General features: G+C 49.2%; 2 protein-coding genes across 3 annotated transcripts in view; both read right to left on the reverse strand.

The window, feature by feature from the left end:
- PBX4 (pre-B-cell leukemia homeobox 4) overlaps positions 1-9,300 on the reverse strand; it is a 45,103-nt gene extending 35,803 nt beyond the window's left edge. Inside the window, exon 1 of the mRNA XM_006871749.1 lies at positions 9,152-9,300. Coding sequence (XP_006871811.1) covers positions 9,152-9,300 — 149 coding nt within the window. The remainder of the gene's footprint in view (positions 1-9,151) is intronic.
- Positions 9,301-12,656: 3,356 nt separating this feature from the next.
- On the reverse strand, positions 12,657-15,526 carry LPAR2 (lysophosphatidic acid receptor 2). Of its 2 annotated transcripts, XM_006871695.1 has the most exons (3): positions 15,427-15,526; positions 13,897-14,638; positions 12,713-13,026 (listed from the first exon to the last, which is right to left on the reverse strand). In XM_006871695.1, exons 2-3 carry the CDS (start codon positions 14,636-14,638, stop codon positions 12,713-12,715), a joined length of 1,056 nt encoding a protein of 351 aa, XP_006871757.1. In that variant the 5' UTR covers positions 15,427-15,526. The 2 variants fall into 2 exon arrangements, with proteins under 2 accessions (XP_006871758.1, XP_006871757.1); XM_006871696.1 differs by lacking the exon at positions 15,427-15,526 and having other exon boundaries at positions 12,657-13,026; positions 13,897-14,686.
- Positions 15,527-16,181: the final 655 nt, after the last annotated feature.

Consider the following 16,181-nt stretch of genomic DNA (forward strand, 5'->3'; position numbering starts at 1 on the left):
ATTACTGAATAATCAGATGAGGGACAGTTTGCTATGTCTACTAGGTAGCTAGAGTCTGATCCTCAGAGCCTATGGTTTGGACAGTCAACAACGCTTGGGCCCACAGGGACTTGGCCTCCTGACCGGGTCTGCACTGTCTGCATCTGAATCCTCCTTATTTATTGATTGTTTAAGGGCATAAATGACTCTTACAAGCAGACCCACCAACCCTACAACCCAACACACCTGCCATTCCACGGCCAAGTGTCTTGAGGGTCAAGCATCACCAGAGTTGTCTCTCAGCTGTCAGCTATGGAGTCTGGGGCTCCATGACCACACTGCTGATCATTCTGCTTCCTGTTTCCATTAGGGTCTCTTGGCAGTTCCTACGTCTAGAGTTTTCAGGATAACGTCTTAGGAATCTTACCACTAGACAAGAAAAGTTCATGAGCTTTTTTTTTTTTAGAAGCTCAGTTTTATTTTCTGCAGGATGAATCTTTAAACAGCCTTCTCCTCAGTAACAGGGAAACAAAACAAGTGGGACAAGTGGGCTGAGAATACCCAAGTGCCAATACAGGCAAACAATGTTGTTGGTGTTAACTGTTGTTGAGTCAGTTCTGATTCACAGCAACCCTGTATAGGGTTTCTGAGGAGCAGCTAGTGGGTTTGAACTGCTGACCTTATGGTTCACAATCCAGTACTGATCCTACAGCTCCACACCAGGAGTCTAGGCAAAGCATTAGGTCCCCATAATAAAGTGACAACCACCACAGGAATCAATGACCAAGCAAGAATGCACTGCCTAGGAGGAGACACAACTTAGGTCTCAGCCCCTGCTCTCAGGCCTAGGCTTAGTGGTAAATGGGGCACAAAGCATTGCATGGTTTGCACCACCAGGGAAAGCTGCTCGAGAAAGTGGTAAAAATCTGGGGAAGGCGAGTATGCTGTTTCTTATAAGTGGTCCCTCAGTGGTATTTAGCATCTGGAGTCAGGGACCCACAGGTGACCTCTGTCTCCAGGGAAGACAGGGTTAGGGAGAATTTGTGCAGTTCACTTTCTGGAACGCTGTCCTCGCATACCTGAGTGACCTGGGGAATGTTACTAATTACAGTGTCTGCATGCCCATGTTTCCAGGAGCACCCTCACTATCCTTTGATGAGTAGCAGATTCCAGGCTCCAGGGCTCCTGTGACCTCTGAGGGTCCTGTGACCTGTGAGGGTGTAGGGCAGACACATACATGCACACTGCTCAAAGGAGAGGGTCCTGAAGTTCAGAGTCTGACATCTTGGCTGAGGAGTTACAACTCCAGATTGATAACACTCACAAATCATTCAAGAGGATGGTGCTATGAATTACTTAATATGGCCCTTCTAGCCATAGTCTTGTGGAGTCCTGGTGTGGCACTGTGGACTAATATGTCGGACTGCAAAGTCATTTGAACTGCAAGGTCGGTGGTTCAAGCTCACCAGCTGCTCCTTGGAAACCCGCTATGGGTCAGAATCTACTCAATGGTACTTAACAACAGCCATAGCCTTTGTGATTCTTACTAAATAAGTGGGTGTGGTTACGCAAATGAGGTTCTTGTGCCCACCAAGGGGATTAGAAAGCTTGCTAATAGGGTAAAGTTCATGGCACCATGTAGGGGTGGGATCTTACAGATAAGATGTATGAAATCCTAGTGATGGTCAGTTCTGTCATCCCATGAGGCATCCCAGAGGCATAAAGAGAGACCTCATAACACCAAGACAAAAGAACTAGGAGTGGAATAAGCTCTTTAGACCCAGGGTCCCTGAGCTGAGAACCTCTTAGACTAAGAGAAAGCTGGAATATCAAAGGCAATGAGAAACAGTGAGAAGCAGTGGCAGAAGAATGGCAGCAGCAGAACCAGGAGAGATAGGTAGGGAGTGGCATGGTGGGTTTCCCAGACCATGGAGTGAGAAAACTGAGCACCTCTGGGTAGGAAGCTTGCTGATGGAAGAGGGTGCCTCTGGACACTTACTAGATGGAGCATCGTAACCCTTGCCTGAGCAAGGAAGAGACAAAAGGGCCTTGGAGCCGAGGCTAAGAGCTACAGAAAGATATACCTGAAGATACAGTTGAGAATAAGCTGTTCTGATGGAAGAACCGTATCCTGAGATGTTTCTGATCCTGAATTGTAAGCTGTTACTTGCCTAATACACCTCAGAGTCATGTGTACAGTCTGTGGGTTTTGTGTGGTCACTGTTTATTAAACACAGAAGAGAGGTAGAGAGCATCCTGGGAGGGGCAGTTGGTGTCAGAATGAGTAAAAAGGTTGGAAAGAGGAGGCATGTCTGACCTCTGCCTCATCAGAATTAGCCTTGGGCTGTTGGTATTGATCCTCCTGCCCCCAGTGAAGTAGAAATCAGAAGCTGCTCCCACATCATTTTTACAAAGGATGCGAAAAGCAAACAAAGTAGCCTAAGTACACTGCACAATGTTGCCAGATTTATTTTAAAAAGGTTGTACATGAAAAAGGATAACACTCAGCTGATCCTTGGCAAGCGGATTTCTAGCTTTACTAGTCCCTGATCCTAGAAAAGAAGGGAGTCAATGATCAGCGAAAGGGCTGAATCATAAGCAGTAGAGCTGGCCCTTCTCCAGAAAGAGCTCAGGATGCACATGAACATCAGAGGCTATTCAAAGAGACCAAACAGCTTCACAGAGGTCTCCAGTTGACCTAGGCTGGTGGGAACTAAGACACAGCATTCCGAAGTCCCCACATCCCTCCACCATCTATGCCCCCTGAAGCAAAAATGATGCACAGTTCAATATCCTGAAATCATCCATTATAATGACAAAATGAATTACGTGTTATTTGGAACAATCATTCTAATAATGCAGGAATCCATGTTTAAGGACAGTAGATATGTTTCCCTGTTTTAGATTCACTTCTAGTGATGAAACAAGTAAGGGGGCCTCCCATTTGAGAAAAATAAATTACTTCTTGCCAGACAGTCGAGCTAAACTGACTTCAGGGATATGAAGGGATGTCAGTGTGTTGTGAGCGGACAGTGCTGCAAGACTCTCTTAGTTCAGCTGATCAGGAGTGACAATCTTCTTCCCCTTCCAGGCAGCAGAGATGCCTAGTAGATTATCAGCCTGGGAGGGGACGAAGACCCACCCAAACTGTTCTCCCCAGAGTGGACTCAAGACTGTTGTCTAGAAATGGCTGGATTTTAGGGTCTTGTGTTAACCTAAAGAAGTGGGAAAGATTTAAGGCTTCTAAACCCTCAAAACAAAGCCCCAGGGGTCTTCCTACCTCAGGAAGAAATCAAGAACCAGAAGCCAGGTACCTAACAGACATATTCAGATGATCAACATGTATAACTCCCCACCGTTTCATTAATTAATAATTTCTTAAAACAAAAAGAGCTTTCTTTATAAATGCATTCTATTCTAAAGCCTATCTGGTGGTGAGTAGCATCTCAAGAGAGTGCAGCTCCCCCTATGGACCGTACCAAAGGAATACATGCAGTTCCACATGTAATAGTCCTAGAATCGGAACCTAAATTCAAAAGGGGGAGGAGAAAGAAAAAACAGTAGCCTAAAGTCGATTCCTATGAGGTGACAATTAGGGAAACCTCTACTCTCCAACACTAGCTGCCATTCCCACAGCACTCTCTACTGCTCTGCTGGCTGTGAGAATTCACTGCAATGGCCACAAAGAACTAACAGACCATACTCAAGATTATGGAGTTTATTAGGGAAGTAATACGTTACAACCAAAAGGAAATGGTTGATGTTCAACCATTTCAAGAGGTAGCATATGATCAAGAGCCAGTGATACTGAAGGAGGAAGTCCAATGTGCACTGAAGGAACTGGCAAAAAACAAGTCACCAGGAACTGATGGAATAAAAATTGAATTCTTTCAAGTGAGGAGGTGGCACTGGAGGCACTCAGTCATCTATGCCAAGAAATTTGGAAGACAACTATTTGGCCAACTGATGGGAAGAGATCTGTATTTATACACGTTCCAAAGAGAGGTGACCCAACAGAATGCGTAAATCATTGGACAATCTCTTTGATATCTCATATGAGTAAAGTTTTACTAAAGGTAATACAGAAACAGCTGTAAGCATATATTGACAGAGAACTTCAAGAGGTTCAAGCTGGATTCAGAAGAGGACGTGTTACAGGGATATCATTGCTGATGTCCGATGGATCTTGGCTGAAGAAACAAAGAGTATCAGAAAGATGTTTACCTGTGTTTTATTGACTAAAAAAAGTAAAGGCTTATTTGTTTGTGTTGATCATGACAAGCTATGGACAACATTGCGAAGTATGAGTATTCCAGAACACTTAATTGTGCTCATGAAGAATCTTGTACACGGACCAAGAGGCAGTTGTTCGAAAAGAACATGGGAACACTGAATGGTTTAAAATTAAGAAAGGTGTGTGACAAGGTTGTATTCTTTCACCATACTTATTCATCCTGTATGCTGAGAAAATAATCCGAGAAGCTGGGTTTTATGAAGAAAAACGTAGCATCAGGATTGGAGGAAGATTCATAACAAACTGCGATATGCAGATAATACAACCTTGCTTGCTGAAAGTGAAGAGGACTTAAAACATTTACTGATGAAGATGAAAGAGCACAGCCTTTGGTATGGATTTGTCTCAATGTCAAGAAAACAAAAATCCTCACCACTGGACCAATAAACAACATTCTTATCAATGGAGAAAAGATTGAAGTTGTCAAGGACTTCATTCTTTTTGGATCAACCATCAACACTCACGGAAGCAGCAGTCAAGAAATCAAAGGACGTATTGCATTAGACAAATGTGCTGCACAAGACCATTTTAAAGCGTTGAAGACCAAAGATGTCAGCTTGAGGACTAAGGTGTGTCAGACCCAAGCCATGATATTTTCAATAACCTCATATGCATGCCAAAGCTGAACAGTGAATAAGGAAGACTATACAAGAATTGGTGCTTTTGAGTTATGGTGTTGGAGGAAAATAAGGAAAGTACCATGGGCTGCCAAAAGAACAAACAGATCTGTGTTGGAAGAAGTGCAGCCAGAGTGCTCCTTGGAGGTCAGGATGGCCAAGTCTCTGGAAAAGGATATCGTGTTTGGTAAAGTGGAGGGTCAGAGAAAAAGAGGAAGATCCCCAGTGAGATGGATTGGCAAAGTGGCAGCATCAGTGGGCTCAAGCGTGGCAACAATTGTGAGGTTGGCCCAGACCGGGCAGTGTTTCTTTCTGTTGTGTATAGGGTTGCTATGAGTTGGTACTGACTCAAAAGCACCTAACAACAACAACAGGTTACAATTTAGGATCAGGTTTGGAACATCTCAGGATATAGTTCTTTAATTAGTACATCTTCTCAGCCATGCCTGCAGAAGGTCACTGGGCCCTGCTCAGGCCAGGCCTCTACCCTGCTAGAACAAGTGCTACAGCTCTTCAGGTCTTCCGATAAGTACCCAGAGGCACCCCCAACCCACCAAGAAGCCTCCTGCCCCAAGCACTCAGTTATCTCACTGCATAGGTCATTGAGCAATCTGCTGCTGCCTGCTTCTTAAGCTGCTGTGTCTCCAGTGTTACAGCTCTATCTCCTGGGTCTAGGAGGTTTTCAGCACAGAGACTCTGGGTTCAAAGAATATGTTCCACTCCTAGCTCTTTTTCTTGATGATAGCAAGGGTACCCTCAACCTCTTGGATTGGCTCTTTTTAAGCCTAGCAGGAGAGTAAAGCTGACTGACCAATCAGCTGGTGGGCCACCTTATTTGTAAATTGCAGTCAATCCCAGCAAGAGTTTTATATACCTTATTTGCATAGTCCCACCCAATGATTTTGTGTGAGTTACAAGACCATGCCCAGAAAAGCTACATAAAAATAGAAACTCACTGCCATCCAACAGACATGAAAAACATAGTCTTTGTGTAGTGAGGCAGGTTCCTGGGTGAAAAATGTTCATTGTTCTCCTGGCTCCACTGCAATAAATCTTTTCAGAGAGTTCAGCAGACTGTGAATCACAGAGGGGCACCATACCTGGGCTATTGGATGAGGTTGGTATGCCCTTCTTTTGTGCTGCAACTGACCTCTACACAGCACACTTGACAATGACAACAGTATCTAGCACAGAGCTCCAAAAAATAGAATGAATATAGTGTGTATGTTGTGGGGTTGTCCCCTAGCTTCTCAGACAGAGGTTATAAAACTGTAGAGTCAACAGTCCATAAGCTAAGGAAAGTAAGTTTAAAGAATAAATGCATTCCTTATCCACCTTTTCCTTTGCCACCTCCTTGGGGCTGCCACTTACCTGACTCTGTAATCCCTCCTTGGTCCTCTATACTACCACAAACTTTGATCCTACCCCAGGGAGCATCCTTCACTCAAAACAGGCTCAATGCAACAAGGCACCACCACCCTTTAAAAGAACTTTAGTCCTTTTCTATTTTCTACTCATTCAAGGCAGCCCCAAATAAAATGAGGGTGTCTTGTAACAGATTCTGCCCTGCCCTTCCTAGAGAGTGTCTGGCTGACAAGTGGTGGGTAAAGAGGAAATGGTGGTGTTCATATCTCTGATTTTCCGACTGCAACTCAAAATCAAAATTTCTGGGCCTGTGGGCCTATATGATCTAGTTCTAGCCTTTCTCCAAACTTGATTCTGACTTCTTGTACATGGCTCTAGCTTTCTTCTCTTTGCCCACCTCAGGGCTTTGGGAAGTGCTGTGTCCACTCCACCAGGCTGTTCCTCTCCACTATAGCTCTCCTTGATCACTCCCATCGATCTTAATTTATAGCAAATTTTTGCTACTTGCTTTCTCTTCCCCAAACCAGGAACTTGAGAGCATGGACAACGTCAGCACCTAGCCCCAGTGCCTAACACACTGAGGGCAAGTAATGAGCTAGATAGCAAAGTCGTTTGAACCACGAAGTCGGCGGTTTGAACCACAAGCTCACCAGCTGCTCCTCAGAAACCCTATACAGGGTCACCATAGGTTGGAACCAACTTGACAGGACTTAATGACAACAAAAAAACAAAGTTATAGAAACTTTAGACAAAAATATCAGAATATAAAGCTATTGTTTCTTAACACAGCCTCTATCTAGGTTTATCCACTTCTGAAGGCAGTGTTTCCATCTTTCAAAGTCTTCCTCAAGGATTCTGTGCTCTTTGCTTTACACCACATCAAAACAGTTCGGACAGCACGTTGTCATTGTTAAGTGCTACTGCAGAGTCAGTTCTGACTCATAATGACCCTGAAATGCTATTTGAGTTGTAGGAACAAAAGAACAAAAAGAAGTCTGAAGAGGCAATTTCAGGGCTATAGGGTGGATGGAGTAGGGGTTCCTAAACAATGTCTCATAGGACAATCCTTACTACCCTCAAACAATGAGCAGGCACATTGCTGTGATGGAAAAAAATTGCTTGGTGCAACTGTCCTGGCCTTTTTCTCACCAACACATTTTTAATTTTCTGAAAACGTCTTCAATATAAACTCCAGTGATCATCCTGTGCCCTTTGACAAAATCTATCAACTTCTTGTTGTTGATAAATGCCATCAACTCAGTTCTTACCCATAGCGAACCTTATGGTTCAAACCAACTTTGTAGTCCAGTGCATTAGCCCACACAACCAAACCATTACCTCTTAGGGATCCCAAAAGACAGCTTCCATAACCTTCTGGGCCAACCTCTCTACCTTGAATTTAACTGGTCAAGCAGATCCCCTTGGAAACCACTGTTTTAACTGGCCTTTGCTCTCTGAATTGCATTGGTAAATCTTAGACTCATCCCTAGTTACCAGGTGTTTCATAAAATTGTCTTATTAGTTTCAATCTTGCTTGAAAGACTGACAGAAAGATCAGTTCTTCTTGGAGCTAGCTAATCTTTGCACAATGCATTTGGCATCCATCGAACCCCAAAGGTTCCTGAGACAAAGGTGTTTGCTTAAAATTGAAAATGTCAAACTATGTGAGATCGTGTGTTCAGAAGCTATCGCATAGTAATTTTACAATCTTTATCCAACCGTTTCTGGAATTCAGACAGTTTCTACATTCACCAAAGCTGACAATCTTCCTTCCCTCTCGTAACTCATCTTTGAGGTCCAACCGACCTTAAAAGGCTTGACCCATCCAAAAAATCTTTTTTTTATGTGAGGCAGCATTCTTGCAAGCTTGTTGCAAGACTTTCAATGATTTGGAAGATATCCATTTGAGTTTTAGAAAAAATTTGATATTACCCCTGATTTCAAAATTGATCAATGGTACCAAAAGTATCCTTTTTTTTGAAGGCACTCTAATGAAACTGTTGTTGTTGAGTACCATAGGATTGGTTCTGACTCACAGCAGCCCTGTACAGAGTTTCCGAGGTGCAGTTTGTGAGTTTCAATCACCAACCTTGCAGTTCAAACCCACCTGGCGGTCCAGCGTGTTAAGCTGCAGTGCTACACTAGGACTCCCTAATGAAATTAAGGTAAGTGTATTACTACTGCAGCCATCCACTGATCAGAGACATGCTTAATGAAGCATGTTTTGTTTAAGTGCCATCGAGTTGCTTCCTTTTCACAGCGACCTTATACAGGGTTTCAAAAGACAGGTGACCTTGTGGTTCAAATCAACCTTTTGGCCCAAGGCTTTATCCCACATGAGGACTGCAAATTAAAAAGGAGGTCCCTCTATTTTCCCAAAAAGTTTTGGATGATTTCCACAAGTTGCCACATTTCAACTTTTCAGTCAAGACATTCCCAAGTGCCACTCTCCAGGATCTCTCTTCAAAATTTCCCACCTTTATAAATTACATTTATCATTCAGTCATTCAAAAATCCCATTTGCCCCCATCTCTCACAAGCCCAACACTCCTCTTATCACTTTATAATCCATAAACTTCTAAACCTCCCCATCCACAAACGTCCTTAAACCCATCCCTTTCACCCCAGATGCAGCCTTCAACCCTTTCCGAGCTCAATTCCCTCCAAATTCTTAAAACCCTTGAGCCCACTGCTTGGCCCCACAGATTAACCCTTCCATTTCAACCCAGGACCCCTTCATCCTCAGAACTCCTTTCAGTCCTCAAAGTCCCCCACAGGCTGTCTGCCCCAGACTCCCCCTAAGCCCTCATCCCCCGGCAGCTGCCCTTGGCCCAGCCCCACTTCAGCCTCATCCCCGCCCCGGGAGCCCACGACGCCCCACGAGCCCATGCAGCACCTGGCCTGCGCCTCGTCCAGGCTCTGGTCGGTGATAGCCATGATCTGCTGCAGGACGTCGCCCGTGGCAGGGCCAGGCTGGGGCCCGGGCGGCGGGTGGCGCGGGACGGCGGGCGGCGCGGGGCACGGCGGGCGCGGCGGGGCGTCCATCAGCTGCTGGGCCAGCGGATGCTGAGGAGAGCAGCCTGGCCTGGAGCGTTCCGGCGGGCACCGCAGCCAACCGCCGCCGTCCGCGCGCCGTCCGCGTCCCGCCCACTTATGCTGTTAGCCTACCGCTACCTCCTAGGCCTCTGCGCTTCGCCCCGGGCCCCGCCCCCTGCCATCATTCAGACCTCCGCGCGTCGCTCCTGGCCCCACCCCCACCAGTCAACCGTCGCCACTTAAGCTTAGGCGTACCGCCCTCAGTTCGGCCCCCCTCTCGTCACAGCCAACCAATCGCTGTCGTTCAAGCCGCCGTGCGACGCTCCTGGGTCCGTCTCAGTCAACCAACCGCTGCCAGTCAGGCCTCTGCGCACCGCTGGCGAGGGGAACGTATCCCCCTCACCCGCTAATGCCCGGGACTCGGTGGGGGGTTTCCAAGGCAACAGCACTCCCCACCCCCACCCAGTCTCCCCGCTGACTTGGCTTCAGAGGCCCTCATTCCCCATTTCCTCACACACACACCCCTCCCCCTCAGGGCTCCTTTCTCATCAGAACACAATCCTCCTCAGAATTCTTCCTCCTAAATCCATAGTCCTCCCACTCCACTCCTCCTCAGAATCTTCCTAGAGCCCCAGGCCCCCGGCTCAACCTTGCCAGAGGGCTCCTTCCCGGGCTCACCAGCCTTGGAGCTTCCTCATTCCCTTTGTTAGCTGAGGTTGCAGGTGTGTGTGTGGTGCTGACTCGGCAGTGAAACACTGATTTTTCTCAACGGTAGAAGTCAATTCTATCCACCTTTCAAGGTGCAAGCTACCAGTGATTTTATCATTCACTCACCCTACACTGGAGGCCTAGAAGACATCAGACTGTGTGGTTAACAACTGAATGAACTTTAGAGCACCTACCGACCAAATACCGCAACCCTCCCCCCCCCCAGCAGATCTTTGCAAGTCTACTTCTTGCTTGTAGGCATCATTAGCATCAGAGAAGGATCCTTGTGTAGGAAAGGGTACAGGCTAGGCATGAGCCACTTCTAAGTCATAAAATCTCCTGTTTTAAGACTGGGAACACTTTCAAGGCAGAGTCCATGTCTTGCCAGCGCTGCTGGACAGGGAACTCAAACACTATCAGTGGGGATGGATTAGGCTGAGGGAGTGACACCAAAGATGGCAGGGAATGGAAATGAGTAACATGGGCTGGGTGTAAAAACAGTGAAAACTCTCTGATGAGGGGGAAACACTTAGCTCCAGTGACAGGAAATAACAAGGTACCTGAAGAGCGGGAAAGTGTGTGACTTGTACAAAAGGGCAACTGTTAATACAGGATAGCACAGGAAGCCTGAAAGATGATGAGTAACTTCATCAACTGGTATGGGTGAAACCCTCAGGGAACAGCAGAAAAAAAAGTTTGGAACCACCTGGTAGAGGTTTCCTTTCACCTATGACAGCAGGGCTAACTGACAGGAAAAGATTCCAGGTTAGAACCTGGAGGATGCACCTGCAAAAACAGTCTTCTGAGAAAAGCCAGAGAGCTGAATTTGAAGACCATTGAGGGTTCCCCATCTCATAGGAATTAGTCACCTTGGTACCTAGAATGGCACATCTATCCAACAGGCTCTGAGCTCTGTAGAAGTAGGGACTACATCTTTTGACAGGTGTGTGCCTAGAACATACATAGTGACTATGTATGTAGTACAAGACACTGGCTTCGATACTATCTCTGGAGATTCAGGTTCCTGACCCTAGGAACCATCGTACCACCTTGGACCCCACAGGAGTGCACAGCATCCCAAATTTACTCTTGTCTCCTCACAGAGCTGGCTTAGGACAGGGGCTTCCCCAGAGGGAAACCCTGACTCTTTTAATGCAGTAGGTATGTTAATGATTTCAGAGTTTGGCCTCTCATGGGAGACCTGGGTTTCAAATACTAACATTTAGCATGTGAACTTGAAGTAGGGCTATAACCCTGTCTCCTCACTAGTGAGGTGGAGAATAGCATCCAGGTTCGGCTGGTCCACTGTGCTTGGAGGGGTACCATTAGTGCTAGCTGCTTCTTTCAACATCTGAGAGGTGTTCACCCTAGGGCTGCCTTTCCTGACGCTTGGCAGGGCTGTGGGGCAGGAGTAGGGAAAGCTAGGCTGAGCTTATAACTAACTTCAGGGACTAGTGGGAATCAGAAACCCTTTCCAGAAGGGTTTCTCTGGTCCATCAATGCATCTCTGTGCCCTTTCAAAGTTATGTGACCCTGGGCAAGATTTCAAGCTCTTGGATCCACTGGTCTCACGTGAAAATAAGTTCTCAAGTGAAAACAAGATGCAGATGATGATTAAATAATGCATGTAAATGCTTACTGGTGTACCAGGTGCCTCAGGACACTGCGAAATGAATGGCAACTCTCAAATCATGCATCCTGCTTCATAGACTTCACTACTTCCTGAGGTTCTGAGCATGTATGTAGGTGGTGGGCTGGGCAATGGGACCTTTCAACCATCTGGACTAAGACTAAAAGGCAGAAGAAAAACAGGTCACATAAGCCAGCAACCATCCCAGCATCCTCAGCTCTTCTTCCAGAAGAGGGAGACAGACAGATGGCCAGGTGGTGAGACAGAAGCATGGGATCTGGAAGGGGAGACAAATTACAGAGGCAAGATACAAGACTTCAGAAAGAGGTAAGAATAACACAAACAGTCTAATAAAACCAAAGAAGAATGAAAACAGGGCTGAGAAGACACCATGTTGAAAGATCTCTTGGGCGCCACAACCACAATGAACAATTCAGGGACACAGAAACAGGCAGATGGAGTTGAATGCTTCAGAGACTTCAGAGTGGAAACAAGGATTTTCTCCTTGTATCATGCCCTCTGCATGGACCCCCTCAATTCTAATTGGGACAAGCAAGCACCTCAAGACCACAGGGGGTCACAAACATTTCCCTGCTTGTGTTCAGCCTGCATCCCTAAGGAATCAGTCTCATGCAGATGGTACATTCATGCTCCTTGTTTTCCTTTCACTCTGGGCAGCATGGCCTGAGAGAGCCCTTGTCTCACCACCCTTAACACCCAAACCACATGTACAAGGAACCTCCAGCCAGTCCACAGGGCTCACCAGGGATGTGCTATAAAAATAGAAATATGTCTGTTAAAAAAAAAAAAAACCCAAAACCTGAGATGAGTGACAAGCCAGATTCCTGCTTCGATTCAACTCTCCCCCAAGTGCTCAGAGATGGCCCCAAGCCCCCCACATCCTGGGGCAGAGCTATATGCCTGAGGTGAGGGGCTGACAGTGATACTAGGCAGAGCCAGACTGTGGGTCTGCCTGAAAGTCTATCCCACAGGCAGGGTGGAGTCACGTGAGTTCCATGGCTGCCTGAGTGTGCAGGGGCTATGGATCTGACACTTGCTGTATCCTACAGACGCCCAAGACAGCTAAAGGGTAGAGTCCATCAGGGGGTGGCCATTCTCTGGAAGCATGATGCGTGTGCTAGCACCTGTCCGGAGAGAAGGTGTGTAGCGGTTGGAATCATGGCTGGACCGGCGGAAACACAGACAGCAGAGGAGGCGGCGGAAGGTGCGGCGCATCTCAGCATCACGGCACGAGTACACCACAGCATTGACGAGTGAATTGGCTTCAGCCAAGAGGAGGAAATACTTTTCCACAGCCAAGACGTTGCAAGACGTGCAATCCAAACCATCCAGAAGCAGCACCACTTGACCTGGTGTCCAGCAGACCACGAAGGCCCCTGCAGGATGGAGCCCAAAGTGAGTGGTCAGGGTGTGTGAAGACCTGACACCCACAGCTCCGACCTTGGGACTGGAGGGTGCTACAGAGTTCAGGTAGCAGCTGCTGGGCTCACAGAAAAGATAGACCACTCTGAGGAAGATCTTTCTGTGACTGTCTTCCTAACTGGCACAAGGAAGGCTACCAAAGCCGATGCTATTAAGCCAATTCTAGCTCATAGAGACCCTGTAAGATAGAGAACTGCCCCAGAGGGTTTCCAAAGCAGAAATCTTTATGGAAGCAGACTGACTATGATGTCTTTTCCACTCTCAAGGAGCTGCTGGTGGATTTGAATCACCCACCTTTTGGTTAGCAGCGGAGGGTTTAAGCCACTGTTATCACCAGGACTCCAAGGTAGCCATAGCTTTGGAAATTTCCATTGTGGGAGGGGCGCTTCATGGAAAAAGTGGATCACTATGGGCTAGCCCAGTTCCTCAGTTGGGGAAAGGGTAGCTCCTTGTTCTTAGGGGTGGGGGTACCCTCATGGGAGGGTCTGAATCCCTTAAATCTCCCCTTCCCAGTCCATCTTCCATTCACCAGTCAGGGTGACCGTATTACGCCCTGTTCAGAAACTCTGAAGGTGTCCCATGAACTCAGAACAAAACCCAACTGCTGTCAGTGCCATGTAAGGCCCTGCTGACATTCTCTCCTTATGACAGGTCCACCATGTGAGCCTCCCTTCCTCTGGGGGGGTCCTGGCTTGCTCGTCTCCTAGGACTCTCACCTTGCTGTTCCCTCTGCCTGGAACGCTCCTATCAGATCACCCGTTTATTGTGGGAGTGGGGTGGGAGGTGTCCCTGTGGGTCCCGGGCCTGTTGGGAGTACTACTCACCCAGGATGATGACAACAGTCTTGACCAGACTGAGTGTGGTCTCTTGGTAGCGGGGGTGGCAGCTGACGTGCTCTGCCATACGCTGCACTCGCCGCTGCACGTAGAAGAAAATCCGGGTGTAGACGGCCACCATGAGCAGGAAGACAAGCAGGCTGGACAGGGCCCAGACGGCCAGGTAGGAGCGGCTGAGCAAGGGTGCCATGCGTGAGCAGTGGTCCAGGGCACAGAGGCAATGCCAGGAGTGAGCTGGCAGCAGGCCCAGGCCCAGCGCAGCCACCCACACACCCACAATGAGCATGATGATGCGGCCACGGGGCAGGCGGCTGTGCAGTTGCACGGCCATCACACTGCGGTGCCGCTCCACGGCGATGGCCAGCAGTGTGGCCACTGACGCTGTCAAGCTTGTGTCCAGCAGGCCCTGCCTCAGGAACCAGCCATTTAGTGAGAGGTGGGCTGTGCGTGGCCCCGTGTGGAACATAAGGAAGAGGTAGGCCACACCAGCAAAGAGGTCAGCGGCTGCCAGGTTGCCAAGTAGGTAGTAAATGGGCTGGTGGAAGCGGCGGTTGGAGGCGATGGCTGCAATGACTAGCAGGTTGGTCAGCAGCACCAGTACGCTGACTGTCAGGCCCAGTGCCACCACGATCACATCTTTGGGCCGCCAGTGGGAGCTGAGCTCCTTGCCACTGTTGTTGTAAAAGAAGTCGATGGTTTCGTTGTAGTAGCACTGGACCATGGTGACCATCTTGGAGCACAGAGGTAATGGTCAGTGTAGGCTGCACTTGTTGGGAGGTCACTGCAGAGAGCAGGAGCTGGAGGGGTCAGAACAGTCGTCACAGCAGGAAGGGAAAGGGCCTCAAGCTCTCTGATCCTGCCAGCCAAAGAGCGATGGTGGGAACCAGGACACTGAGTAGGAACCGATTTGATGACACAATAACATGGGTGGAGTAGGGTGTTTCTTAGTCAACTCAAACTTTTAGGAAAGGGATCTCACAAACCAAATGGTTGGCTCCTTTACCTAATCCAATCCCAGCCCACATGCCCTCTGGGAGGGGGAAGGGCTGGGGCTGGACAAAGGGCGTGAGCCGAATGGTTTGGGAGGGTCAGCTTGGTGCTGGGTCACCTCAGGGAGCAAAGACAGGGTGTGTGTGCACAGGGTCAAGATGGTGTCCGAACAGCAAGGGCAGTCCATGTAAGGCTTGGAGGTGACCAAGACCCGACGGAGCAGCAAGGTGCCCAAGAAGTTAGGGGATGGGCGGGCTTTGGGCGCAAACACTCACGAGGCAGACGAACGCCAGGCAGGTCTGGGTGGGACAGAGAATACTGTGGACCCCAGGGACAAAGAAAGCGGGCGCGGAGCAGCGGCTGGCCCACTCACCCGATACCCCCAGGCTGGGGGAGGCGGAGGGAAGGAGAGGGCGGCGCCCAGGCCCCGTAGGCACGTGCCCGCCCCGACTGGGCAGAGCCTCCCCGAGAGGCCGCGGGTTGGGCGCGCCCTCCCCTGTACCCGCTTCCCTTCCGTGCCGGCCTCACCTGGACCGCCCGTCACACAGCGGACGGGACGGGCTCGCGGGGGGTTGGGGTGGGCCCCAGGTCCATGGCCTGGCGGCGGCGGCGACAACCGGAGCGGAAGCGACGAGAGCCCGGGTGCGCAGGGCGCGGGAGGATAGAACGCGCGAGAGGCGGGCCCTGCTCCGGGTACCCCGCCCCCGCCCCCCCCACCGCCCCTCCCCACCACCTGGAGGAGCCCCGCCTCTACCCCATGCTGCCAGGAACGTGGGGGCTATCCCGCCCCACCACCTGGAGGAGTCTCGGCACAGCTACCTGGGGAGCCCTGCCTTTGGGAAGGGGGTGGGCTCACCCGGAACCGCAGCCCCTCTATTTCCTCCCCGCTCCTTGGCCCCCTTGGCCACTACTCTCTCTTCGTTTCCAGAGCGGGATCCCCACCCTGACCTCCAGAAGCCTAACATGCTAGCAGTTTGGGATCTTGTGGGCTAAGTGGTGAATTTCTTGGCACCGCCTGGGCGCAATTCGGGGAGGTCTGGGGTCCGAGCCCCTCGCTCACTCCCTGGCTTCTGTTCTGTTACTGTGTTGCAACAAAACACTACTCTCGCCCCACAAAGACCCCTGCCCTCCTTCGCTTCCCCAGAGGACCGCCTTAGCCTGCCTCAGATCCCAGTCTGCACTTCAGCCACGTCAAGTTTCTGGTGAATTCGCCCCCGCACCCCTTTGCTCCCTGCACGGCCTGATTCAGTGGCTTCCTCCCCCAGCCTCTGCGTGGCTGCCTG

This window comes from Chrysochloris asiatica, unplaced genomic scaffold, assembly GCF_000296735.1.
Source record: "Chrysochloris asiatica unplaced genomic scaffold, ChrAsi1.0 scaffold00173, whole genome shotgun sequence".
In the NCBI taxonomy this organism is placed as follows: Eukaryota; Metazoa; Chordata; class Mammalia; order Afrosoricida; family Chrysochloridae; genus Chrysochloris; species Chrysochloris asiatica.